Source organism: Salmo trutta, chromosome 25 (genome assembly GCF_901001165.1).
Source record: "Salmo trutta chromosome 25, fSalTru1.1, whole genome shotgun sequence".
NCBI classification, from domain to species: domain Eukaryota; kingdom Metazoa; phylum Chordata; class Actinopteri; order Salmoniformes; family Salmonidae; genus Salmo; species Salmo trutta.
The window spans coordinates 18,021,633-18,049,593 of record NC_042981.1 but is presented as its reverse complement, the minus strand read 5'-3'; the positions used below and the strand labels follow the sequence as shown (position 1 = coordinate 18,049,593).

At 47.4% G+C, this 27,961-nt stretch overlaps 2 protein-coding genes across 4 annotated transcripts in view; one reads left to right on the top strand and one right to left on the bottom strand.

The window, feature by feature from the left end:
* Positions 1-25,763, top strand: part of LOC115162104 (tectonin beta-propeller repeat-containing protein 2) — a 46,237-nt gene extending 20,474 nt beyond the window's left edge. For all 3 annotated transcript variants that reach the window (XM_029713072.1, XM_029713071.1, XM_029713073.1), the window contains exons 14-20: positions 1,144-1,384; positions 1,679-1,768; positions 1,981-2,214; positions 8,642-8,790; positions 11,254-11,395; positions 11,579-11,728; positions 24,102-25,763. In XM_029713072.1, coding sequence (XP_029568932.1) covers positions 1,144-1,384; positions 1,679-1,768; positions 1,981-2,214; positions 8,642-8,790; positions 11,254-11,395; positions 11,579-11,728; positions 24,102-24,253 — 1,158 coding nt within the window. In that variant the 3' untranslated portion in view covers positions 24,254-25,763. The remainder of the gene's footprint in view (positions 1-1,143; positions 1,385-1,678; positions 1,769-1,980; positions 2,215-8,641; positions 8,791-11,253; positions 11,396-11,578; positions 11,729-24,101) is intronic.
* Positions 25,764-26,286: 523 nt separating this feature from the next.
* Positions 26,287-27,932, bottom strand: LOC115162106 (ankyrin repeat domain-containing protein 9-like). Its single transcript, XM_029713076.1, has one exon. The coding sequence runs from the start codon at positions 27,333-27,335 to the stop codon at positions 26,469-26,471; it is 867 nt and encodes a 288-aa protein (XP_029568936.1). The 5' UTR covers positions 27,336-27,932; the 3' UTR covers positions 26,287-26,468.
* Positions 27,933-27,961: the final 29 nt, after the last annotated feature.

The window sequence follows — 27,961 nt, the reverse complement described above, 5'->3', positions numbered from 1 at the left end:
ATGCACGCCTCCAACTCAGTCATAAAGTTTGCAGACGACACAACAGTAGTGGGCTTGATTACCAACAATGAAGAAACAGCCTACAGGGAGGAGGTGAGGGCACTCGGAGTGTTGTGTCAGAAATCAACCTCTCACTCAAGGTCAACAAAACAGAGGAGATGATTGTGGACTTCAGGAAACAGCAGAGGGAGCACCCCCCTATCCACATCAACGGGACAGTAGTGGAGAAGGTGGGAAGCTTCAAGTTTCTCGGCGTACACATCACAGACAAACTGAAATGGTCCACCCACACAGACGGTGTGGTGAAGAAGGTGCAACAGCGCCTCTTCAACCTCAGGAGGCTGATGAAATTTGGCTTGTCACCCAAAACCCTGACTAACTTTTACAGATGCTCAATCGAAAGCATCCTGTTGGGCTGTATCACCGCCTGGTACAGCAACTGCACCGCCCACAACCGCAAGGTTCTCCAGAGGGTGGTGCGGTCTGCACACAACGCATCACCGGGGGCAAACAACCTGCCGTCCAAGACACCTACAGCACCCGATGTCACAGGAAGGCCAAAAGATCTTCAAGGACAACAACCACCTGAGCCACTGCCTGTTCACCCCACTACCATCCAGAAGGCGAGGTCAGTACAGGTGCATCAAAACTGGGACCGAGAGACTGAAAAACTGCTTTTTTCTCAAGGCCATCGAACTGCTAAACAGCAATCACTAACTCAGAGGCTGCTGCCTACATTGACACCCAATAAATGGATCACTAGTCACTTTAAACAATGCCACTTTAAATAATGCAACTTTAATATTGTTTACATATCTTACATTACTCATCTCATATGTATATACTGTACCTTATACCATCTATTGCACCTTGCCTATGCCGCTCGGCCATCACTCATCCATATATTTATATGTACATATTCTTATGCCATCCCTTTAGATTTGTGTGTATTAGGTAGTTGTTGTGGAATTGTTAGATTACTTGTTAGATATAACTGCACTGTCGGAACCAGAAGTACAAGCTTTTCGCTACACTCGCTTTAACATCTGCTAACCATGGCACAACTTCTAATGCTTATACATTTCTGGCCTTTTGTTCCCTCTCTCTTCCTCACCCTCCTTACCCCCCCTCCCTCCTTTTCAGGTGAGCATCACAGACTATGTGGTGTTTGATCAGGGCAGTCTGTTCCAGACTCTGATCCAGGCCACTCAGAACATGGCCATAGCCACCAAGGCCCCGGTGGAGCGGGTTGCAGAGTGCCTCCGCATGGCCTTCCTGTCCCAGCAGTTCCAGTGCCAGCCCATCCTGGTCTCCTCCAACACCAGCGGCGTCTGGATTGCACCCGGCAGGAACAACTTCCATGTCGCCAAGGGCAGCCTCAGCGGTATGAGTTTATGAAACCTCAAGACTTGCATTAGCTTTCCAAGCTAATGCCTAGGCTTCAGCTCAGTGGGTTAACACAGATGCTTAGTCATGAGGAATTTTTGTTTTTGTTTTCTGCATTGGAATGCAATTTATGGAATGCACTTTCTGACATGACTACTCTTCACAGAACTTAATCAGCTAAGCATTGCTTTATTGGCACCTTCTCTGTTTTAAGTCAGTGTGGTGGACAGGGACTTTTTGTGTGAATACTGCAGTGTGTTCAGTGTGACAGTGATGTGTTGTGACGCCACAGGTATGTTCTGGCAGGGTGTGGTACCCAGAGGAACCGTTTCAGCCACCAAGTGGGCATTCGTTTATTCCTCGGCTGTACTCAGTAAAGAAGGTAATACACAAAACACAATATTGTAATACAAACATAACACGCCCTACCCACCCTCCACCTGATGGCAACAACCCATCTCAAATATATTAACAGAAATAAGGAAGACCACTGTTATCTGTGTCTCTCTGTGTAGTGACATCTGCCGCTGTTATCTGTGTCTTTCTGTGTTGTACATCACAAATATGTGACTGACTGTGTCTGTGTCTCTGCAGGGAGCTTCCTGTGGCTGGGCCAGAGCAGGAAAGACCTGTTCTGTGTTTGGGACCAGGATGGTCAGATGCACCCCACCACAGTCCAACTGCCACAGGACACAGAGATGGTCCAGCTCTCTGCCTGCCGCGATGCCCTGTGGGGACTGGACCAACACGGCCGTGTCCACATCCGCACCCTCTCCACTAGCTGCCCCACCGGTATGCACTGGAACCTACTGGACCTCAGCCAGCTTGGTAAGGCCACCATCTTCACATTTAGAAATAACACTGGGCAGATCACAAGCTAGGGTAGCTAAGTGGAGACCAGATGGCTCTGCTAATACATGGCTCTGCTAGATGCTCAATGCAAAAATAATTTTGTGATTTTGTTTGGCTCATTGGTGTTGTGTTCCCTCACAGGGAGGTTGATTGCAGTAGTTCTGTGGTGTTCCCTCTCTGTTTTGTGGGAAAACAAAATGTTTCCTACATTTCATTATACTGCAGTAACTCATTAATTTGGTCTGCAGATATTAAAGGAACATTTAGTTGTGTATATATTGTCAATAGGTATTATGTTTTATAGCCATTACATAACTGATCAGGCTAGGACATCTGTTCCTAGTCTCACATACGTATCTAGTACATGTTGTATCTAGCACATGTTGTATGTCTAGTCTAGTCTGTCAAATGTCAGCCTGTCTTTTGGTGTCAGTTGCGTGTAGCTGCATACTTTCATACAGCCATCTTAGTGTCCCCATCAGCTCAGGTTGTGTCCCCCGGTCAGTTACGATTCTGACACCTCCTAGCTGCCGACCGTCTGACTCTGACCTAATTCACGTCTCTATAGACCCTTTTTCAGTACACGACATACTGACATCACACACAGATTCGCGCCACTCTTGGCGGCAGTAAGAAAGCCATTGCCATCTGCGCACATTCAACAAACAAACATTATATTAAGCAGGACATTCATACAAGCCTTAAAATCCAATTATAATCCAAATGTAGTGTGAAATGCACTTGTAAGCAACATGTAAATAGAGTCTTTTTTTGCTGTCTTTCTGTAAGAACTCCCCCTTGTTCTGCCACCAACTTGTGCACATCGCCCTCTTGCGACAATGTTTGTAAACACAGAAAGGGGTCTATATGCGGTTGTTTTTCTAGTCCAAGTCACATCCTTTGGCAATGCAGGGAGAGCAATAAACTAGCACACCTGAAGCAGAGGATCTGGACTTCAAAGGTAAGAGCCAGGTAGGTAGAAAGACTGTCTTACAACAGTGTATGAAGACCCGTTTTGTCCTCCTCTTGATTGGCCGCGGACACAGATTCTACAGGCTGGTGTCAGATGTCACTCGCTTCCCCACTTTTACGAGGGAGGTGTTGATTTTCTTGGTATTGGCAGCTGGTACTTACATAAGACTTGTTTTGTATTAAGGTCTTCCTTGAGCAAGGTGTCAAAGTTCAGGCTAGGTATGGAAAAGATCAAGTCAAGGGTACAATCACTGAGACTGACCTGTCAATACTCCATGCTGAAGGAATGTCAGGTAAGTTCACCAAAGAAAAAGACCTAATCTGCTTTTAGGTTGAAGTGTTGTTTACATGACCTTTAGATTTTGTTTGTTGGCACCACATCTCAAGCAGTGAGCTGACATGTCTGCAGAAAACACATGATCCTAAACAGATATTGGACCGATGTGTTACTCTCATTTGACAGACGGCCTAATCTTTAACAACTCAGTCCCTACTAGGCTTGATAATATCGAGTATCAGTGATATTTGACATTGACGATATATGGTTGAGATATTCTGATGTGCAAGACGATACTATATTTGAACTTTACAAATCAAAAGGGTGCAGTTTTATCAGTTAGGCTGTATCAATGTTCAAACTCTAATGAATTATCTATTTTTATGTATTTATTTATGAGAAGGCAACTATGTCACAAATAAGCAGAAAAATTGCACAGTCTGGAATGATTTACTACTCATTAACAGCGTAAAACGATATCGGATACCAGTGATATTTGGAGTAGCATTACCTTGGAATAGGTCTACCCAAATATCGCCCAACCATCCCTAGTCCCAACCCTCCATTCCTAGAGTTCAGTGTTAGCTTACTTTCCATGGACTTTTTTATGATCTAATAGCAGATAGGTTTCTACCCTTGGCTAGATCCACCAGGGACTTGGTAGAAGCTTCGGTGTTTGTTTATTGAAGAGGTTCAGGTTGTATATGTTCTGCTGCTGGAAAGTGGCGGGTGCAAATAGACAGCCATATGATGACAGCTGTAGCCAGGTCCTATTGGGCTCTGTGTGCATCACAATGTAACATGAGCGGGGAAGGAGCTGAGAGTGCACTCATTTTTAGCCCTGTTCTGTTAGTGTCATTGACCACATGATCTAAGTCTCCAAACTAGAACGCTGCACAGGGACATAATGTTTTTGACACCTTTCACAGTTCATTATAGTTCATGAAGGGTAGTTTAGAAAGTGATGCCATAGTGACATTTGCAAGTATAGCTTCTTTTACGTAAGATGTTCATTGGGTGTAGAACATTGTTTTATTATAAAAGGTTGCTTTACATTATAGAGGTCAGAGTTGAAAGGGTGATGTCCAAGGTCATGAATGTCCAGAAAACATTAGTCCTTGACCTGAGCTTTGAAGACCACTCTGAGCAGCCAAGCATAGAAGCTGCAACACCATATACACTATTCAGAAAGATACAAAGACATGTTTCAGCCTTGCCCTGAGACATAGCTGAAGACCATGTGTCTATAGTCTTGACTAAGGGAATGTTTAGGACTAATCTTTTCTTAGAATGTATTTTGCCCAGAAGTTCCAGGAGTATTTCTATAGGTTATCAATGATTAACATATGAGGTCTTCCTGGGTTATCTGTATTTGGAGAGGTGGAAATCCCGATCTTCTGACAGGCTGGTTAAGTATGATATTAGCACGGGTTATGATAGTAAAAGAAGACCCAGCAGATATGACAGCTACCTATCTACAGTTTAGAAGTTGCCCCCTGCCCCAGTCTCTCCCCACACAGACCTTTGTTACAGAATGTCAAATAGCTTAATCAAATAGTGATAATGTGATACATGGAAAGAGCAATGACTCACCCCTGGAAGGGTTGTCCATTAACCATTCCACAAAAGAACTAAAGACAAGCAACTTTGATGCCTCTGTCTCCATAGCCTACTTCACAAATGAATTCACTTAATTTGAGTCCGCAACCTTACCTAAAGATGAAGATACGATGTTTTTAAGGGATGAGGGATGAAGCCATTTTTTGTTCAGTTGAAATAATTTGGCTTATTTGCCTTGGTTAAAACCCCTTGGCCTTCACCCAGTACCCTTCCCTGAACTTAGTCACTGTCACTAGCCGGCTATTACCCGGTTACTCAACCCTGCACCTTAGAGGCTGTTGCCCTATGTACTGGTCACTTTAATAATGGAACACTGGTCACTTTAATATTGTTTACATACTGTATTCTAGTCAAGGCCATCCTATTAAACTATTGCTATACATATGCTATTCTATCCTAGCTATTCTACCGATATGCTACATATTCTAACTCGCATACATCCCATCACATATACACAGTTGAAGTCGGAAGTTTACATACACCTTAGCCAAATACATTTAAACTCCGTTTTTCACAATTCATGGCATTTAATCCTAGTAAAAATTCCCTGTCTTAGGTCAGTTAGGATAACCACTTTATTTTAAGAATGTGAAATGTCAGAATAATAGTAGAGAATTATTTATTTCAGCTTATTTCTTTCATCACATTCCCAGTGGGTCAGAAGTTCACATACACTCAATTAGTATTTGGTAGCATTGCCTTGGAACAATTTAAACTTGGGTCAACCGTTTCGGGTAGCCTTCCACAAGCTTCCCACAATAAGTTGGGTGAATTTTGGCCCATTCTTCCTGACAGAGCTGGTATAACTGAGTCAGGTTTGTAGGCCTCCTTGCTTGCACATGCTTTTTCAGTTCTGCCCACAAATGTTCTATAGGATTGAGGTCAAGGCTTTGTGGCCACACCAATACCTTGACTTTGTTGTCTTTAAGCCATTTTGCCACAACATTGGAAGTATGTTTGGGGTCATTGTCCATTTGGAAGACCCATTTGCGACCAAGCTTTAGCTACCTGACTGTTGCTTCAATATATCCACATAATTTTTGTTCCTCATGACGACATCTATATTGTGAAGTGCACCAGTCCCTCCTGTAGCAAAGCACCCCCACAACATCATGCTGCCACCCCTGTGCTTCACGGTTGGGATGGTGTTCTTTGGCTTGCAAGCATCCCCCTTTTTCCTCCAAACATAACGATAGTCATTATGACCAAACAGTTCTATTTTTGTTTCATCAGACGAGAGGACATTTCTCCAAAAAGTACGATCTTTGTCCCCATGTGCAGTTGCAAACCGTAGTCTGGCTTTTTTATGGCGGTTTTGGAGCAGTGTCTTCTTCCTTTCTGAGCGGCCTTTCGGGTTATGTCGATATAGGACTCGTTGTACTGTGGATATAGATACTTTTGTACCTGTTTTCTCCAGCATCTTCACAAGGTCCTTTGCTGCTGTTCTGGGATTGATTTGCACTTTTCGCACCAAAGTACACTCATCTCAAGGAGACAGAACACGTCTCCTTCCTGAGCGGTATGACGGCTGCGTGGTCCCATGGTGTTTATACTTGTGTACTATTGTTTGTACAGATGAACGTGGTACCTTCAGGCTTTTGGAAATTGCTCCCAAGGATGAACCAGACTTTTGGAGGTCTACAATTATTTTTCTGAGGTCTTGGCTGATTTCTTTTGATTTTCCCATTATGTCAAGCAAAGATGCACTGGGTTTGAAGGTAGGCCTTGAAATACATCCACAGGTACACCTCCAATTGACTCAAATGATGTCAATTAGCTTATCAGAAGCTTCTAAAGCCATGACATAATTTCCTGGAGTTTCCAAGCTGTTTAAAGCACAGTCAACTTAGTGTATGTGAACTTCTGACCCACTGGAATTGTGAGTTTGGACACACCTGCTCATTCAAGGGTTTTTCTTTATTTTTACTATTTTCTACAGTTTAGAATAATAGTGACGACATCAAAACTATGAAATAACCTGTAGCACTCACGTCTTTAGCCATGAAAGGCTGGTCATGGCTCACATCAACACCATTATCCCAGAAACCCTAGACCCACTCCAATTTGCATACCGCACCAACAGATCTACAGATGATTCAATCCCTATTGCACTCCACATTGCCCTTTCCCACCTGGACAAAAGGAACACCTACGTGAGAATGCTATTCATTGACTACAGCTCAGCGTTCAACACCATAGTGCCCTCAAAGCTCATCAATAAGCTAAGGACCCTGGGACTAAACACCTCCCTCTACAGCTAGATCCTAGACTTCCTGACGGGCTGCCCCCAGGTGGTAAGGGTAGGTAACAACACATCCGCCACGCTGATCCTCAACACGGGGGCCCCTCAGGGGTGCGTGCTCAGTCCCCTCCTGCTCTCCCTGTTCACTCCTGGCCGCACAGCCAGGCACGACTCCAACACCATCATTAAGTTTGCCGATGACACAGCAGTGTCTGATCACCGACAACGATGAGACAGCCTATAGGGAGGAGGTCAGAGACCTGACCGTGGGGTGCAAGGACAACAACCTCCCCCTCAACATGATCAAGACAAAGGAGATGAATGTGGACTCCTGGAAAAGGACGACCGAGCACGCCCCCATTCTCATTGACAAGACTGTAGTGGAGCAGATTGAGAGCTTCAAGTTCCTTGGCGTCCACATCACTCCCATTCAGATAACTCTTTGAAGTGTTTGCATCATCAATATGCCTCCTCCTGTTCTAAGTGATGTGTTTAGATTAAAAGGACTGCCCAACAGATGTCATCAATATGATAGGATATCATAGAGGAGCATCAAGGTTAGTATGACAATTTAACAAACCAGTTAAATTTGTCAACTTCCTGCCCTGAGGTGTCTGTGAGGACATCCAGACATGTTGCCCTCCTCTCTGGGTTGCCTGCCTATGTCCATATTCTCTTTGCAACATCACATGCCCTATTAAGTTTGGGAAAGGTAAATATCACGCTTCTGGACTGGCTGTTTTATAAAAATGTGAGCTATTGAAAATTAATGGTAAGAGAGAAACCCTGTTTGTGAGTTTATTTACAGAGGAAAAATAGACCAAGGAACGAGTTCCAGGAGTTATTCTGCTTGGCTGTGCTCTATGAATGGTCCAGTGACAGGTCTTGACCTATGCATTTGTCACATACATTTCAAGGCCTGCAATGGCAGCGCAATGTACGTCACTCACTGAATGTTTAAAGTAGACGTAGCTAGGTCATTGTTTGTTTAGAGGTCGCCCATCCCAATAGTCAGATTTTGTAATCTGTGCGAGATTACTGTGACATAATAGTGTTTTGTCACATGGGCTTAGTGTGTTGTGTTGTTGTGCTGCAAAAAGCAATAGCCATGGCTGTGGTTGCTGTGTTAGGCTGCTTACTAAACATTAGTAATAGAGACGTGTACATACACTCTATATTACTCCCAGTTAAAATTAGCCTATTATCAAAGCCGGTTACAACATTATGTAAATGTCATGAAGAAAGACTTCCAAGAAGCTGAAGAACTGACTTTGGTTTGCTTTGTCTTGCAGATCAGGTAAGGCTGGTCAGCGTATCGTGTGGCAGTCAGAACGTGTGGGCGTGTGATGGCTGTGGGATGGTCTATTTCCGCGTGGGTACGCAACCCTTCAACCCCAGCATGATGCTTCCTGCCTGGATCTGTATCGAACCACCAGAGCAGGTAAAGCCAGTCTAACCACAGTGTATAGTTTATATGGGTCTTTCTATGAACTAGGGTACCAGTGAGCATTTATTTTATTGGACAACTGTTTGGAGCTTTTACGAAGTAATTAATTAATAAATAAAATGTATGTGAATGCATTAAGATATAAAGGAGGAACATGGATACATTCAATATAATTCATAAATTGAATTAAAACATATGTTTAAACCCTTTCTCATGCTTGGAGTCTTCACAGATTTGGCAAAAATCATGTGACATAAAACACTACCTTTCTTTCCTTACATTTATGATATTGTTTGTTATATAGTAAGCTTTTAACAATTGAATTACACTTTGACCCTGATCCTGTGAAATTCCTGGATATTGTTGTCTTTTTTTTGTATGGAGATCTCGGAAGTGTACTGTAACCTGGTATAATTTCGTATCTCCCTATGTTATGGTGTGAAAACAGTTTTCATGGGCACACATATCCAAAAAGATGTATGTGATTGCAAAATCCAATGCTTCAAACAGAAAGAGTAACTTTAATATGATTAATAAAGCAAAAATCAATACCGTCATTAACGGGTTTTTCAATAATTACACAATAGTTATTTGATGCACGTTTGATATCTAGCTGTTTAGTTACATGGGGACATTATCGTGCAACATCAGCTGATTCAGGAAAGGATTTTCTGAATGACAGTCAAGTGGTAAAGAGCTTGTGTGATACTGCATGTGATTTAACAACTGCCAAGGTGTGGGAATTCATGTTTATTTCAAGGATTGACAGAACATTTCTGTGTCTGTTGTTATGGTGGTCAATATAATTAGCCTAATTTGTGGACAACATTAAATCAAGATACCTGAGTTAAGATTACGGTCCATGTACGTTTTGATCTCTTGTTTTCCATAGTTAAATGGAGCAATCGGGAATGTGAAAACGGCTGTTTATTCGTTTTTGAATAGAAATCTGTGGGTGTGTCCAGCTTACACCTGTGCAAATCTGTGTGCATAACAATGGAATTAAACATCCAACAAATGCCTCAGGAGTTGTGCTGTAGATCCACGAGTCCTGTCCAGAAACAACCCCTAGCCCCAGAGAATTGGACAGGTGTAAGCTATACCACCAAAATTCCACCAAGCCTATCAGAGGGTAAGGTGGAGCTCTCACCATGTCACCACCCATCAATCCCTCTCAGATCTCCACAAGTGTCTAGACTCTGGGCAGTAGGGGCTATGGGTTGTTTATGGACAGGCCATGGGTGTTATGGTAGCTCAGTCAGTCTGGCGCTGTCAAAAACATGTAATAGCTGTCAAATACTTGAGAGTGTGAGAGGTGAGGGATGAAACCGAGAGAGTGTGACAGGTGAGTGATGCAACAGTTTTTTTTAATTTCGTTTTTATTTAACCTTTAACTAGGCAAGTCAGTTAAGAATAAATTCTTATTTACAATGACGACCTACTACGGCCAAACCCGGATGATGCTGGGCCAATTGTGCACCGCCCTATGGGACACCCAATCACGGCCAGTTGTGATACACCCTGGAATCGAACCAGGGTCTGTAGTGATGCCTCTAGCACTGAGATGCAGTGCCTTAGACCGCTGCGCCACTCATGTTAGAGAGTGATGGGTGAGGGATGTTTCCTCCGTTCCTCACCTTCCTCTCAAAGCACATTGGGGTAGAGGAGGGAAGGTTCTTCCTCTTAGGCTTCAATGCACTTTCAAGGAGAGAAGTGGAGGGAATCAGGATAGAGGAAGCAAGAATGGGATGTCTACTTTTCACACACTTCTTGAAGAGTTTACTAATTATAATCATTTAATTATTGGTTATTATTATTATTGTCAATTATGTTGTTTACAGAACTCACTGTATTATATTATTATATCGACTATTAAAAAATAGAGATGCTGTTTATCTTTTTCATCCTAATGGAAGGTTAAGCATGGCTATAAATGATAGAGAAGTTGACTAAAGCACAAACAGACCTGGCTACTAGGCATGACAAAATAAACATGCAGTATCCATGTTAGATATGACATTTGAATTACATGTAGATGTTTTTTTGTTGCTAGGAGTTATGGTCTCATTGTGCCTTTTATACACTCATTCCTTTTTACATGTGAAGCTGCAAGAAAATCATATTTAAATGTATATCAAACCATTTTGAAGTGTTGACCTTGATGTCAAATTGGCCCCTTTTATTTATAGAAAGACCAATATGATTACCTACATTGTACATCTGCCTGCATTTGATTTATACAGTGATGGTTGCTTATGTATTTTATTTTTAAGTCAATCCTCATATCTTCAGACTGTTAAATAGTCTTAGCATTTTACTATAGCTATTGATGATAAAGTAATTCTGGAGACATACCAGACAAAAATATTTGACTCTCACACTGAGTTTATAATTCAGCCCACGATATCTCCTGTTGTGCTGTGTTGTTGACACCGTCATGGTTTCCTGCTCCATCAGCCACTAGGAGTGCATTTTACTAGAATCCACACCAGTCCCAACGACAGCATGCTGTGGGCCATGGACAACAGAGGGAACATACATGTCCGCATGGGAATCACAGACGAGATGCCTGTCGGCACCGACTGGGAACACATTCCAGGTAAATGACCTGACGATTGACCGACTAGTCAGACACCCAATGATAATTAATAACACCTTTGTCCGACTCCAAAGACTATGTAATGTACATATTCATAAGCGGAAGATCAGACACCCATTCATAAAACCTTTGTCCAAAGACTAGATCATAATTTTTCCTTTGGTTTATCCAATTTATTCCCAGGCCTGCAGGCCAGTCAGCTGGTGCTGAGTGTGAAGACTGTTTGGGTGCGCTGCCCCAACGGGGAGGTGGCGAGGCGCTATGGTATCACTGACAAGAACCCAGCAGGGGACTACTGGAAGAAGATACCAGGCCTGCTCAACTGGCTGACAGGTGAGTGATGCGGGAGAGAGAGATGAGTGATGAGGGAGAGAGAGGTGAGTGACGAGACTGAGTGAGTGAGGGAGAGACTGGGTGAGTGAGTGAGTGAGGGAGGGAGAGACTGGGTGAGTGAGTGAGTGAGTGAGGGAGAGACTGGGTGAGTGAGTGAGTGAGTGAGGGAGAGACTGGGTGAGTGAGTGAGTGAGTGAGGGAGAGACTGGGTGAGTGAGTGATGAGGGAGAGACTGGGTGAGTGAGTGAGGGAGAGACTGGGTGAGTGAGTGATGAGGGAGAGACTGAGTGAGTGATGAGGGAGAGACTGGGTGAGTGAGTGATGAGGGAGAGACTGGGTGAGTGAGTGATGTGAGTGAGTGTGATGAGGGTGAGTGAGTGATGAGTGAGTGAGTGAGTGAGTGAGTGAGTGAGTGAGTGAGTGAGTGAGTGAGTGAGTGAGTGAGTGAGTTTGAGGGTGAGTGAGTGTGAGGGTGAGTGAGTGATGAGGGAGAGAGTGGGTGAGGGGGTGAGTGGGTGAGTGAGTGATGAGACTGACTGACTGAGTGATGAGACTGACTGACTGAGTGATGAGGCTGACTGACTGAGTGATGAGGCTGACTGACTGAGTGATGAGGCTGACTGACTGAGTGATGAGGCTGACTGACTGAGTGATGAGGCTGACTGACTGAGTGATGAGGCTGACTGACTGAGTGATGAGAGTGTGAATATATCACCAAAATATATCCTGTACTGCATGCATGTACCATACTCACCTTTCCCTCTGCCACACGATATAAAACATCACAATAACCAAAAAATCTCACCACTTCTACAACCGTATATCTAAAACATCTTCCCCAGCTATACAGACAGCCCCCCAACACACCATATCTCCTGAAACATCTCCACGCTTTTTATCATTCTATAGAACTCATATTCAACCCTAAGGCGCGCAGAGACTATCCCATTAAATAATAGTAAAGGGTCTGTTATCCCCCCACCTTTGACCCTGTTCCTCCTTGTTAGCCAAATAGCCAACTATGCCTGAGCAAACAGAAAATTCAACAAAACACATTTGACCTTCTCCTTATTCGAATACCTGTATCCCATTATAAACATTCCAAGAGTTAAAACCTCCCCCAACCTCTCACACAGACATTCCAACAGAGACAGTAATGGCATTAACCTGGCGCACACAGGAAACACATGAATCACAGTTTCTTTCATAACACAGAAAGGACACCCTTGCCTGATTCCCGGGCTCAACCCGTGCCAACCAGCTGTTAGTGGCCAGGGCTCCATGAAGAACCCTCCACTGGAGGTCCCCTGACCTCTTTGGTACTGGGGGTTTGTAGAGCCCCCTCCATCTAAAACCCACCATACTCTCCTCCCCACATACCCCCTGCCACTGATGTGCCTTCACTCCTGTTAGGCTCCTAATGTTCCTAACCTTAACGCAGAGGTTGTAGAGGGCTTTACCTCCCACCACTTCAAACTCCCCCAGGCTCGGAGTGTTAAAATCTAACAAGTCCTCCAGACCCCCTTGCCAGTCTCTGCCGTCTCCTGCAGTGGCGGAAACATTGGTGGCCCCTCTCCCTTTGGCCACTCAAACATCCCCCTTACCGGCTCAGACAGTGCCTCCTGGACCTCCTCCAGGAATCTCTCCAGCAGCCTAAGAGACGTTATTCCTGTTTGTTGTGCCAGGACATCCGGGGTTTTCTACCCCTCCTCTCCTAGCAGTCTCAGGTCACCCAGCCTTTGTAAACCCGCTGCCATCAGTTGCCTCTGCAGGGTGGCCGACTGAACCGATCTCAAAGGGATGGTTGGGTTGTGGAAAATAGGCTCCTCCCACAGCCCAGGCTCCACACCCCCTTCTCGTGTGGGCCTTAGCAGCTGCCAGGCCCTCAGCACTGCAGAGTAAAAATCTGAGAGACCTGCTGTTCTCAGCCTCTCCAGCTTCATGAGGAACAGCTGCTGGTCCAACCCTAATCCGCCAGCTCTCCTCAGCAGCGCTCATGATGGTTCCCTCCAGCCAACACCAGTATGGTACAGCAGTCTCTGCACTGCCTTTAGTCGGAAAGCAGCCATCCTGCTCTCCAGTTTCACTAGGCCCTGTCCTCCTTTGTGGACGGTCATGTACAACACGGCCGCCCTCGGCCAGTGATGGCCCGACCAGAAAAAGTCCACGAGCTTGCGTTGCAGGTCAACGAGCAGACCAACGGGGGGGTCACCACCATCTCTAGCCCGACTAGACCCAGCCTCATCTACACCAACATCCATAGCCTGACTAGACCCAGCCTCAGCTACACCACCATCTACCTCTAGCCTGACTAGACCCAGCCTCAGCTACACCACCATCTCTAGCCCGACTAGACCCAGCCTCATCTACACCACCATCTCTAGCCTGACTAGACCCAGCCTCATCTACACCAACATCCATAGCCTGACTAGACCCAGCCTCAGCTACACCACCATCTACCTCTAGCCTGACTAGACCCAGCCTCAGCTACACCACCATCTATAGCATGACAAGACCCAGTCTCAGCTACACCACCATCTATAGCATGACTAGACCCAGCCTCATCTACAACACCATCTATAGCATGACTAGACCCAGCCTCATCTACACCACCATCTATAGCCTGACTAGACCCAGCTACACCACCATCTCTAGCCTGACTAGACCCAGCCTCAGCTACACCACCATCCATAGCATGACTAGACCCAGCCTCAGCTACACCACCATCCATAGCGTGACTAGACCCAGCCTCATCTACACCACCATCCATAGCGTGACTAGACCCAGCCTCAGCTACACCACCATCCATAGCGTGACTAGACCCAGCCTCAGCTACACCACCATCCATAGCATGACTAGACCCAGCCTCATCTACACCACCATCCATAGCGTGACTAGACCCAGTCTCAGCTACACCACCATCCATAGCGTGACTAGACCCAGCCTCAGCTACACCACCATCCATAGCGTGACTAGACCCAGCCTCAGCTACACCACCATCTATAGCCTGACTAGACCCAGCTACACCACCATCTCTAGCCTGACTAGACCCAGCCTCAGCTACACCATCATCCATAGCATGACTAGACCCAGCCTCTGCTACACCACCATCTCTAGCCTGACTAGACCCAGCTACACCACCATCTCTAGCCTGACTAGACCCAGCCTCATCTACACCACCATCTCTAGCCTGACTAGACCCAGCCTCATCTACACCACCATCTCTAGCCTGACTAGACCCAGCCTCATCTACACCAACATCCATAGCCTGACTAGACCCAGCCTCAGCTACACCACCATCTATAGCATGACTAGACCCAGCCTCAGCTACACCACCATCTCTAGCCCGACTAGACCTAGCCTCATCTACACCACCATCTCTAGCCTGACTAGACCCAGACTCAGCTACACCACCATCTACCTCTAGCCTGACTAGACCCAGCCTCAGCTACACCACCATCTATAGCATGACTAGACCCAGCCTCAGCTACACCACCATCTCTAGCCCGACTAGACCCAGCCTCATCTACACCAACATCCATAGCCTGACTAGACCCAGCCTCAGCTATACCACCATCTACCTCTAGCCTGACTAGACCCAGTCTCAGCTACACCACCATCTATAGCATGACTAGACCCAGCCTCAGCTACACCACCATCTCTAGCCCGACTAGACCCAGCCTCATCTACACCAACATCCATAGCCTGCCTAGACCCAGCCTCAGCTACACCACCATCTATAGCCTGACTAGACCCAGCTACACCACCATCTCTAGCCTGACTAGACCCAGCCTCAGCTACACCACCATCTATAGCATGACAAGACCCAGCCTCAGCTACACCACCATCTCTAGCCCGACTAGACCCAGCCTCATCTACACCACCATCTCTAGCCTGACTAGACCCAGCCTCATCTACACCAACATCCATAGCCTGACTAGACCCAGCCTCAGCTACACCACCATCTACCTCTAGCCTGACTAGACCCAGCCTCAGCTACACCACCATCTATAGCATGACAAGACCCAGTCTCAGCTACACCACCATCTATAGCATGACTAGACCCAGCCTCATCTACACCACCATCTATAGCATGACTAGACCCAGCCTCATCTACACCACCATCTATAGCCTGACTAGACCCAGCTACACCACCATCTCTAGCCTGACTAGACCCAGCCTCAGCTACACCACCATCCATAGCATGACTAGACCCAGCCTCAGCTACACCACCATCCATAGCGTGACTAGACCCAGCCTCAGCTACACCACCATCCATAGCGTGACTAGACCCAGCCTCAGCTACACCACCATCCATAGCGTGACTAGACCCAGCCTCATCTACACCACCATCCATAGCATGACTAGACCCAGTCTCAGCTACACCACCATCCATAGCGTGACTAGACCCAGCCTCAGCTACACCACCATCCATAGCGTGACTAGACCCAGCCTCAGCTACACCACCATCTATAGCCTGACTAGACCCAGCTACACCACCATCTCTAGCCTGACTAGACCCAGCCTCAGCTACACCATCATCCATAGCATGACTAGACCCATCCTCAGCTACACCACCATCCATAGCGTGACTAGACCCAGCCTCAGCTACACCACCATCCATAGCGTGACTAGACCCAGCCTCAGCTACACCACCATCCATAGCGTGACTAGACCCAGCCTCATCTACACCACCATCCATAGCATGACTAGACCCAGCCTCTGCTACACCACCATCTCTAGCCTGACTAGACCCAGCTACACCACCATCTCTAGCCTGACTAGACCCAGCCTCTGCTACAATAGCGTGACTAGACCCAGCCTCTGCTACACCACCATCTCTAGCCTGACTAGACCCAGCCTCAGCTACACCACCATCCATAGCATGACTAGACTCAGCCTCAGCTACACCACCATCCATAGCGTGACTAGACCCAGCCTCAGCTACACCACCATCCATAGCGTGACTAGACCCAGCCTCAGCTACACCAACATCTCTAGCCTGACTAGACCCAGCCTCAGCTACACCACCATCCATAGCATGACTAGACCCAGCCTCAGCTACACCACCATCCATAGCGTGACTAGACCCAGCCTCAGCTACACCACCATCTCTAGCCCGACTAGACCCAGCCTCATCTACACCACCATCTCTAGCCTGACTAGACCCAGCCTCATCTACACCAACATCCATAGCCTGACTAGACCCAGCCTCAGCTACACCACCATCTACCTCTAGCCTGACTAGACCCAGCCTCAGCTACACCACCATCCATAGCCTGACTAGACCCAGCTAAACCACCATCTCTAGCCTGACTAGACCCAGCCTCAGCTACACCACCATCCATAGCATGACTAGACCCAGCCTCAGCTACACCACCATCCATAGCGTGACTAGACCCAGCCTCATCTACACCACCATCCATAGCGTGACTAGACCCAGCCTCAGCTACACCACCATCCATAGCGTGACTAGACCCAGCCTCAGCTACACCACCATCCATAGCATGACTAGACCCAGCCTCATCTACACCACCATCCATAGCGTGACTAGACCCAGTCTCAGCTACACCACCATCCATAGCGTGACTAGACCCAGTCTCAGCTACACCACCATCCATAGCGTGACTAGACCCAGCCTCAGCTACACCACCATCTATAGCCTGACTAGACCCAGCTACACCACCATCTCTAGCCTGACTAGACCCAGCCTCAGCTACACCATCATCCATAGCATGACTAGACCCATCCTCAGCTACACCACCATCCATAGCGTGACTAGACCCAGCCTCAGCTACACCACCATCCATAGCGTGACTAGACCCAGCCTCAGCTACACCACCATCCATAGCGTGACTAGACCCAGCCTCAGCTACACCACCATCCATAGCGTGACTAGACCCAGCCTCAGCTACACCACCATCCATAGCATGACTAGACCCAGCCTCTGCTACACCACCATCTATAGCATGACTAGACCCAGCCTCTGCTACACCACCATCTCTAGCCTGACTAGACCCAGATACACCACCATCTCTAGCCTGACTAGACCCAGCCTCATCTACACCACCATCTCTAGCCTGACTAGACCCAGCCTCATCTACACCACCATCCATAGCGTGACTAGACCCAGCCTCATCTACACCACCATCTCTAGCCTGACTAGACCCAGCCTCATCTACACCAACATCCATAGCCTGACTAGACCCAGCCTCAGCTACACCACCATCTATAGCATGACTAGACCCAGCCTCAGCTACACCACCATCTCTAGCCCGACTAGACCTAGCCTCATCTACACCACCATCTCTAGCCTGACTAGACCCAGCTTCATCTACACCAACATCCATAGCCTGACTAGACCCAGCCTCATCTACACCACCATCTATAGCATGACTAGACCCAGCCTCAGCTACACCACCATCTACCTCTAGCCTGACTAGACCCAGCCTCAGCTACACCACCATCTACCTCTAGCCTGACTAGACCCAGCCTCAGCTACACCACCATCTCTAGCCCGACTAGACCCAGCCTCATCTACACCAACATCCATAGCCTGACTAGACCCAGCCTCAGCTATACCACCATCTACCTCTAGCCTGACTAGACCCAGCCTCAGCTACACCACCATCTATAGCATGACTAGACCCAGTCTCAGCTACACCACCATCTCTAGCCCGACTAGACCCAGCCTCATCTACACCAACATCCATAGCCTGCCTAGACCCAGCCTCAGCTACACCACCATCTATAGCCTGACTAGACCCAGCTACACCACCATCTCTAGCCTGACTAGACCCAGCCTCAGCTACACCACCATCTATAGCATGACTAGACCCAGCCTCAGCTACACCACCATCTCTAGCCCGACTAGACCCAGCCTCATCTACACCACCATCTCTAGCCTGACTAGACCCAGCCTCATCTACACCAACATCCATAGCCTGACTAGACCCAGCCTCAGCTACACCACCATCTACCTCTTGCCTGACTAGACCCAGCCTCAGCTACACCACCATCTATAGCATGACAAGACCCAGTCTCAGCTACACCACCATCTATAGCATGACTAGACCCATCCTCAGCTACACCACCATCCATAGCGTGACTAGACCCAGCCTCAGCTACACCACCATCCATAGCGTGACTAGACCCAGCCTCAGCTACACCACCATCCATAGCGTGACTAGACCCAGCCTCAGCTACACCACCATCCATAGCGTGACTAGACCCAGCCTCATCTACACCACCATCCATAGCATGACTAGACCCAGCCTCTGCTACACCACCATCTATAGCATGACTAGACCCAGCCTCTGCTACACCACCATCTCTAGCCTGACTAGACCCAGCTACACCACCATCTCTAGCCTGACTAGACCCAGCCTCATCTACACCACCATCTCTAGCCTGACTAGACCCAGCCTCATCTACACCACCATCCATAGCGTGACTAGACCCAGCCTCATCTACACCACCATCTCTAGCCTGACTAGACCCAGCCTCATCTACACCAACATCCATAGCCTGACTAGACCCAGCCTCAGCTACACCACCATCTATAGCATGACTAGACCCAGCCTCAGCTACACCACCATCTCTAGCCCGACTAGACCTAGCCTCATCTACACCACCATCTCTAGCCTGACTAGACCCAGCCTCATCTACACCAACATCCATAGCCTGACTAGACCCAGCCTCATCTACACCACCATCTATAGCATGACTAGACCCAGCCTCAGCTACACCACCATCTACCTCTAGCCTGACTAGACCCAGCCTCAGCTACACCACCATCTATAGCATGACTAGACCCAGCCTCAGCTACACCACCATCTCTAGCCCGACTAGACCCAGCCTCATCTACACCAACATCCATAGCCTGACTAGACCCAGCCTCAGCAATACCACCATCTACCTCTAGCCTGACTAGACCCAGCCTCAGCTACACCACCATCTATAGCATGACTAGACCCAGCCTCAGCTACACCACCATCTCTAGCCCGACTAGACCCAGCCTCATCTACACCAACATCCATAGCCTGCCTAGACCCAGCCTCAGCTACACCACCATCTATAGCCTGACTAGACCCAGCTACACCACCATCTCTAGCCTGACTAGACCCAGCCTCAACTACACCACCATCTATAGCATGACTAGACCCAGCCTCAGCTACACCACCATCTCTAGCCCGACTAGACCCAGCCTCATCTACACCACCATCTCTAGCCTGACTAGACCCAGCCTCATCTACACCAACATCCATAGCCTGACTAGACCCAGCCTCAGCTACACCACCATCTACCTCTTGCCTGACTAGACCCAGCCTCAGCTACACCACCATCTATAGCATGACTAGACCCAGCCTCATCTACACCACCATCTATAGCCTGACTAGACCCAGCTACACCACCATCTCTAGCCTGACTAGACCCAGCCTCAGCTACACCACCATCTATAGCATGACTAGACCCAGCCTCTGCTACACCACCATCTCTAGCCTGACTAGACCCAGCTACACCACCATCTCTAGCCTGACTAGACCCAGCCTCATCTACACCACCATCTCTAGCCTGACTAGACCCAGCCTCATCTACACCACCATCCATAGCGTGACTAGACCCAGCCTCATCTACACCACCATCTCTAGCCTGACTAGACCCAGCCTCATCTACACCAACATCCATAGCCTGACTAGACCCAGCCTCAGCTACACCACCATCTATAGCATGACTAGACCCAGCCTCAGCTACACCACCATCTCTAGCCCGACTAGACCTAGCCTCATCTACACCACCATCTCTAGCCTGACTAGACCCAGCCTCATCTACACCAACATCCATAGCCTGACTAGACCCAGCCTCATCTACACCACCATCTATAGCATGACTAGACCCAGCCTCAGCTACACCACCATCTACCTCTAGCCTGACTAGACCCAGCCTCAGCTACACCACCATCTATAGCATGACTAGACCCAGCCTCAGCTACACCACCATCTCTAGCCCGACTAGACCCAGCCTCATCTACACCAACATCCATAGCCTGACTAGACCCAGCCTCAGCTATACCACCATCTACCTCTAGCCTGACTAGACCCAGCCTCAGCTACACCACCATCTCTAGCATGACTAGACCCAGCCTCAGCTACACCACCATCTCTAGCCCGACTAGACCCAGCCTCATCTACACCACCATCTACCTCTTGCCTGACTAGACCCAGCCTCAGCTACACCACCATCTATAGCATGACAAGACCCAGTCTCAGCTACACCACCATCTATAGCATGACTAGACCCAGCCTCATCTACACCACCATCTATAGCCTGACTAGACCCAGCTAACCACCATCTCTAGCCTGACTAGACCCAGCCTCAACTACACCACCATCTATAGCATGACTAGACCCAGCCTCAGCTACACCACCATCTCTAGCCCGACTAGACCCAGCCTCATCTACACCACCATCTCTAGCCTGACTAGACCCAGCCTCATCTACACCAACATCCATAGCCTGACTAGACCCAGCCTCAGCTACACCACCATCTACCTCTTGCCTGACTAGACCCAGCCTCAGCTACACCACCATCTATAGCATGACAAGACCCAGTCTCAGCTACACCACCATCTATAGCATGACTAGACCCAGCCTCATCTACACCACCATCTATAGCCTGACTAGACCCAGCTACACCACCATCTCTAGCCTGACTAGACCCAGCCTCAGCTACACCACCATCCATAGCATGACTAGACCCAGCCTCAGCTACACCACCATCCATAGCGTGACTAGACCCAGCCTCAGCTACACCACCATCCATAGCGTGACTAGACCCAGCCTCAGCTACACCACCATCCATAGCGTGACTAGACCCAGCCTCATCTACACCACCATCCATAGCGTGACTAGACCCAGTCTCAGCTACACCACCATCCATAGCGTGACAAGACCCAGCCTCAGCTACACCACCATCCATAGCGTGACTAGACCCAGCCTCAGCTACACCACCATCTATAGCCTGACTAGACCCAGCTACACCACCATCTCTAGCCTGACTAGACCCAGCCTCAGCTACACCATCATCCATAGCATGACTAGACCCATCCTCAGCTACACCACCATCCATAGCGTGACTAGACCCAGCCTCAGCTACACCACCATCCATAGCGTGACTAGACCCAGCCTCAGCTACACCACCATCCATAGCGTGACTAGACCCAGCCTCATCTACACCACCATCCATAGCATGACTAGACCCAGCCTCTGCTACACCACCATCTCTAGCCTGACTAGACCCAGCTACACCACCATCTCTAGCCTGACTAGACCCAGCCTCTGCTACAATAGCGTGACTAGACCCAGCCTCTGCTACACCACCATCTCTAGCCTGACTAGGCCCAGTCTCATCTACACCACCATCTCTAGCCTGACTAGACCCAGCCTCATCTACACCACCAGCCATAGCGTGACTAGACCCAGCGTCATCTACACCACCATCTATAGCATGACTAGACCCAGCTACACCACCATCTCTAGCCTGACTAGACCCAGCCTCAGCTACACCACCATCCATAGCATGACTAGACCCAGCCTCAGCTACACCACCATCCATAGCGTGACTAGACCCAGCCTCAGCTACACCACCATCCATAGCGTGACTAGACCCAGCCTCAGCTACACCACCATCTCTAGCCTGACTAGACCCAGCCTCAGCTACACCACCATCCATAGCATGACTAGACCCAGCCTCAGCTACACCACCATCCATAGCGTGACTAGACCCAGCCTCAGCTACACCACCATCTCTAGCCTGACTAGACCCAGCCTCATCTACACCAACATCCATAGCCTGACTAGACCCAGCCTCAGCTACACCACCATCTATAGCATGACTAGACCCAGCCTCAGCTACACCACCATCTCTAGCTCGACTAGACCTAGCCTTATCTACACCACCATCTCTAGCCTGACTAGACCCAGCCTCATCTACACCAACATCCATAGCCTGACTAGACCCAGCCTCAGCTACACCACCATCTACCTCTAGCCTGACTAGACCCAGCCTCAGCTACACCACCATCCATAGCGTGACTAGACCCAGCCTCAGCTACACCACCATCCATAGCGTGACTAGACCCAGCCTCAGCTACACCACCATCTATAGCCTGACTAGACCCAGCTACACCACCATCTCTAGCCTGACTAGACCCAGCCTCAGCTACACCACCATCCATAGCATGACTAGACCCAGCCTCAGCTACACCACCATCCATAGCGTGACTAGACCCAGCCTCAGCTACACCACCATCCATAGCGTGACTAGACCCAGCCTTAGCTACACCACCATCCATAGCGTGACTAGACCCAGCCTCAGCTACACCACCATCCATAGCGTGACTAGACCCAGCCTCAGCTACACCACCATCCATAGCGTGACTAGACCCAGCCTCAGCTACACCACCATCCATAGCGTGACTAGACCCAGCCTCAGCTACACCACCATCTCTAGCCTGACTAGACCCAGCCTCATCTACACCACCATCCATAGCATGACTAGACCCAGCCTCATCTACACCACCATCTGTAGCCTGACTAGACCCAGCCTCATCTACACCACCATCCATAGCATGACTAGACCCAGCTTCTGCTGTCTGCATCTCATTGCCCCCTGCACGTTGACCTCGATTTCCCCCACTGGCACTTGTGCCCTCACCTTGTCTACGGCCTTTATGTGGGCAAGAAAAACTCTTATTCCCCAAATCCCCACACTCAAAACGCCATAGACTATCTGTGCTGGCAAACCCTGCGTAGAGCCCCTCCCCATGCCTCACTTTAAAATGCACATTTAGCTGTTGTTTCTGAATAACAATGAGCACTTGCCTCCGGAACGAAACAAGGTGTGCTTAACGGCATCTGCCTGAAAACCTGCCAACAGTACACGAAACCCGCTAGCAAACTTACCAAAACCACTCAGCTCTTTCCTGATTTGATCATCTGTAATAAACGGAGGCAAATTTGCAACTACTACCCTTGTCGAAGAGGCAAAATTGGCACCAACACACCCTTTACAAATATTCCACTAGCAATTAGCCTACCAACCAAATTTGCTCTTTTCATGAACACAACCACAGCTTTTTTTCATTCTAGAAGCGGAAGAGAGAGATTCTAGAGCGGGAGAGGGAGAGAGAGATTGTTAATGCTTGGCTTGCTATTCCATTGTGCACATTTGAGATCTACTACATTGCAGTCAGAATACAGATCTACAAATCATCCCCAATAACTCCTTGTTAGGGGATCAACATTAGAAAATTGTGTGCCTCTGCTTCGCCTTGCTCAAACTGATCACCTCCAACGTGCTGATTGTCCCACAGTGACACCCATGGACGAGCTGTGGGCTGTGAGTGTGTCTGGAGGTCTGAGGCACCGGCTCACCAAGACCCTGGTGCACAACACCGTCAATTCCCATGTCAACACAGGCTCCCTGAGAGGAGAGGACCTGGAGGAGGAGTGGGAGGTCATCTAAAGAAGACTGAAAAGGTGTTCTATTCCCTATATAGTGCACTACATTTGACTAGGGACCATAGTGCATAGGGCTCTGGTCAAGTCGTGGACTATGAAGGGAATAGGGTACTATTTCTCACGTCTCTCCCCAACTGAAACAACCACTCTGTATTAATATTCACTTTGACTACTGAAGTGGGCTGCATTGCATTTATTGGTGGGCACTTTACCTAACTTTTAATGGTATCATCCTATGTACATAATAGATTCTAAGGCAACTGCTAGGTGCTTATGAATCAGTACGGATTGCACAATGGCTCTGTGGACAGACAGGACGGGATAATTGGTGTTACCAAGGGAACGGGGTGTCTCCCAGACCATCTCATGCTGTGTACAACCAGTGTTTACTTTTAACCCAACCAATCCCTATTGAATTTAATTTAACGAATGAATTGTTATATTATTTAAAAATATATATATATATTGGTGACATTTTAGGAAGGCGATATTTTTCTTCATTTTAGTTAGTTTGCACTTTAGTTGAAGTGGGAAGGTAACTGCACTCACAGTACACAGCACTAGTCAAGACTTGCTACCCTGAGACCGTACACAGCATTAGTCTAGACTTTATACCCTAAGACAGTCTGCTGTCTTAAAAGACATCCTCTCCCAAAGGAACTTACTGTATTGTTTTTTACATATCGATTTATCCCGATGAATACTGTATGTACCACAACACACTTAAGAGCCTTCCAATAGGGTATCTTCAATTAAATATTTACATCTGTCATACCTCTAGTCCAGTTGAACCACTACCACAGGAGTTATATAGGGCTATGGTCTTTGAATTATGTTTTCATGTTGTTTTAAAGGAAACTACGAGGGTAGTATGAAGGAGATCCATTCTGTTTTTTTACTGTTTATAATAACACAGATGTAACATGACTGTAAGTACTTGAATGGAGAAATGTATCATGTTAGTCACAGTGCAAGGGTACCATATAAGTGTAGGTGCTTACTGTGCACATATTGATTGATGCTTCCTTTTTTACTGTGGAATGCTGTGCTCACTAAGGAAGGGATATTTGCAGGAGTTTGTTCTAGGAGATTTATTACACGTGTATTTTGTATAACTACGAGAAAGGGAAACGAACCAAATAATTTATTCAGTCTTAATACAGCTACTGTATAATTAAGGGAATCATGCATTTAATGGTACCATATTGTTGCTTCTGAATACTGTACTTTAGTGCTATTTCATCCTTAGGATTTTGCCAGTTCAATTCAGATTGACAAAGTCCGGGCCAGAAGTAGTGCACAATATAGATGAATAGGGTGCCATTTGAGATGTAAAATCAGATTGAATGACAGATGTTTTACACTAGACAGGAAAACCCAAAGATCGAGATGAAGTAGCCCCTCTGTGTGTCTATATGGGATACACAGCACTGCAAGTCCACTGAATCCTGTTGTATGAATCCATGCCTCTCCTCAGTATGAATGAACTTCCTTAATAAAGGTGTTTACAGAGACTCTGCCTGATGGTGCTGTATGACCACCATAGATAGAGCAGTGTATCCCAACTCCATAGGACTGCACATTTTTACTCAAGCTCATCACTAACACAGTGCTGATCAGAAACAAAATTGTGGGGGCCTAGGACAGGACTGGAGCTGAGAATGTTTTCCTTCTGACCATGAGCCGTGCAATCGTCAGCAGAGAAAACAACCATGAATGTGTGCAAAAAGCACACCATTGTGCCATGTTATGGGTGGGTGATACCATGCTGTGCTATAGTTTTGGACCTAGTCTACTATTGTTTCTGTAGGTCTGTAAAACAAAACACTTCTCAGTTGCCTGTATAGTTACTGTGTAATTACTATAGTAATAATGTTCTCTGCATTGCTTCACTCCACAACCTCCAGATAATGGGGAGGTATATTCTGGATAAAAGAGTACAACTGCAACAGGTTCTCTCGTGTACTCAATAATACTCTTATTTACATTGCAACATTATTCAATTCACTCTACTTTAAAGAATGACAAATCAAGATGTGTATTCTATGGTGCATTGTTTTTAAACATCAAAATGAAATAACCTTTTGAGTTGTTGCTATTTACAAAGCTGCATACTGCATTTTATTCACACTATTAAATCGTTCACACCATTGCCAAAAATAAACATTTGAGTCCTGTAGTCAGTAAAGTAGTTTTATCTGAGAGGTCTGAGAGAATCTTTATCTGGCGTACTGGTGTAGCCTGAAGTCCAGTGGTTTCAGAAAGTCTGGCAGAGAGTCCAGCTGTTTAACAGGTATAGACCGGGTCATCTTCTGCATAGCCTGAACAAAGAGAGAGGGAGGCGATAGTTCTAAGAGCCACTGGAACGCCTGCTCTCCAATAAGACTCTGCCACAGCGCTGGATTCTTCTGCAACTGTCCCTTCATTTGAAAATTGAATTTAGGCATGAAGAGAATGAGGTAACCAAGGCAGACGTGCTTGCTACGCATGTCAGGCTCGCCCTGGCGTATCTGATTTAGGAGGCAGTCCAAGGGGGTGTTCCCATCTCGGTCTGTGACATAAGGACATGCACCGTGTCCTAGTAACATAATCAAACACTCAGGGCGCACCAGTTCGCACGCCAGATGCAATGCGTCTTTGCCTCCTTGCATGTGAAAACATCCACGGGTGTTCAAGTAGCTCTGGCGCTCACTATCAGAGAAGTCTTTTAGGGAGTCCATGATCATTTCCAGGATAGTAATACGATTATAGCGGACAGCTACTGTGAGATGTGGTGTTGCTGATGCTTGGCAGCAGCAGAAGCTTTGACTGGGCATCTCCAGTGCACCGACAGAGTATCTGTTGAGGAGGAATTTGGCGTATTGTTGATGGTCGTGAACAAGTGCATACAGAAAAGCCTCGGGTGGAGTAAAAGAGCACGCCCGCCCTTCTTCCCAATGAAACACTTCCATTGTCCGCATGTCCTCGAGTGCCCATACTGGTAACAGGTCCCGCACTGCTTGGTAGAAGGCAAAGGAGGTTCTTTTGCACTGTGTCTCTGATTTATAATCGGCCCGGCGGTCAAACACACCTAGATCGTAAGGCATTGCTACTGTGTTCGGCAGATTCCTTTAATTTCTGAATATACCTTTTTTGCAAGGTATAGCCTAGCACCTCTGTGCCAGCTCTGTTAACATCAACACAGGATGTCAATGTGATTTACAAGAGAACAGTTATAAATATAGAAAATAATCAATAGCTGAGTTCAGGGAACTTGCATAACACACGGCAAAAAGTTTTTCAAATAAAAATGAAAGCCTATAGCAAACGTAACGGCTCTTCTGTCTCGCTGCTCTTGGAGTCTGTGTTCAGTATGTTTCGGCTGTTATTGACTTGCTTCAAACCCTCTTCAGACTCCATCGGCAGTTTATATACCCTTGCTGGTGGCGAACGATAGTGGAACTTCCTTCACGACTGCCCTCGTTGGTCGCTCACTGCGTCAACAAAAATCCCCATTGGCTGTCTGATGACGACTCCAAGGTGAGATGAAGTGTGACGTCCTCAGTTCCAAGTGCCGTTAACTGTAAAGTATGTGTTAGTGCACCATGTGAGCAATTTGTTTGGGCAACGCGCTGTCGTCCCCCCCATCGAATGTCCCCAGTGCGTACAGAACCGTCCGGTGTATAGGACGCACGTTAGGTTGTGGGTCCACAGTGCATTATGTAATTGAGCG

Bases quoted from the DNA above. Each gene is read 5' to 3' on its own strand.
- LOC115162106 (XM_029713076.1), bottom strand. From the start codon at position 27,335: ATGCCTTACGATCTAGGTGTGTTTGACCGCCGGGCCGATTATAAATCA.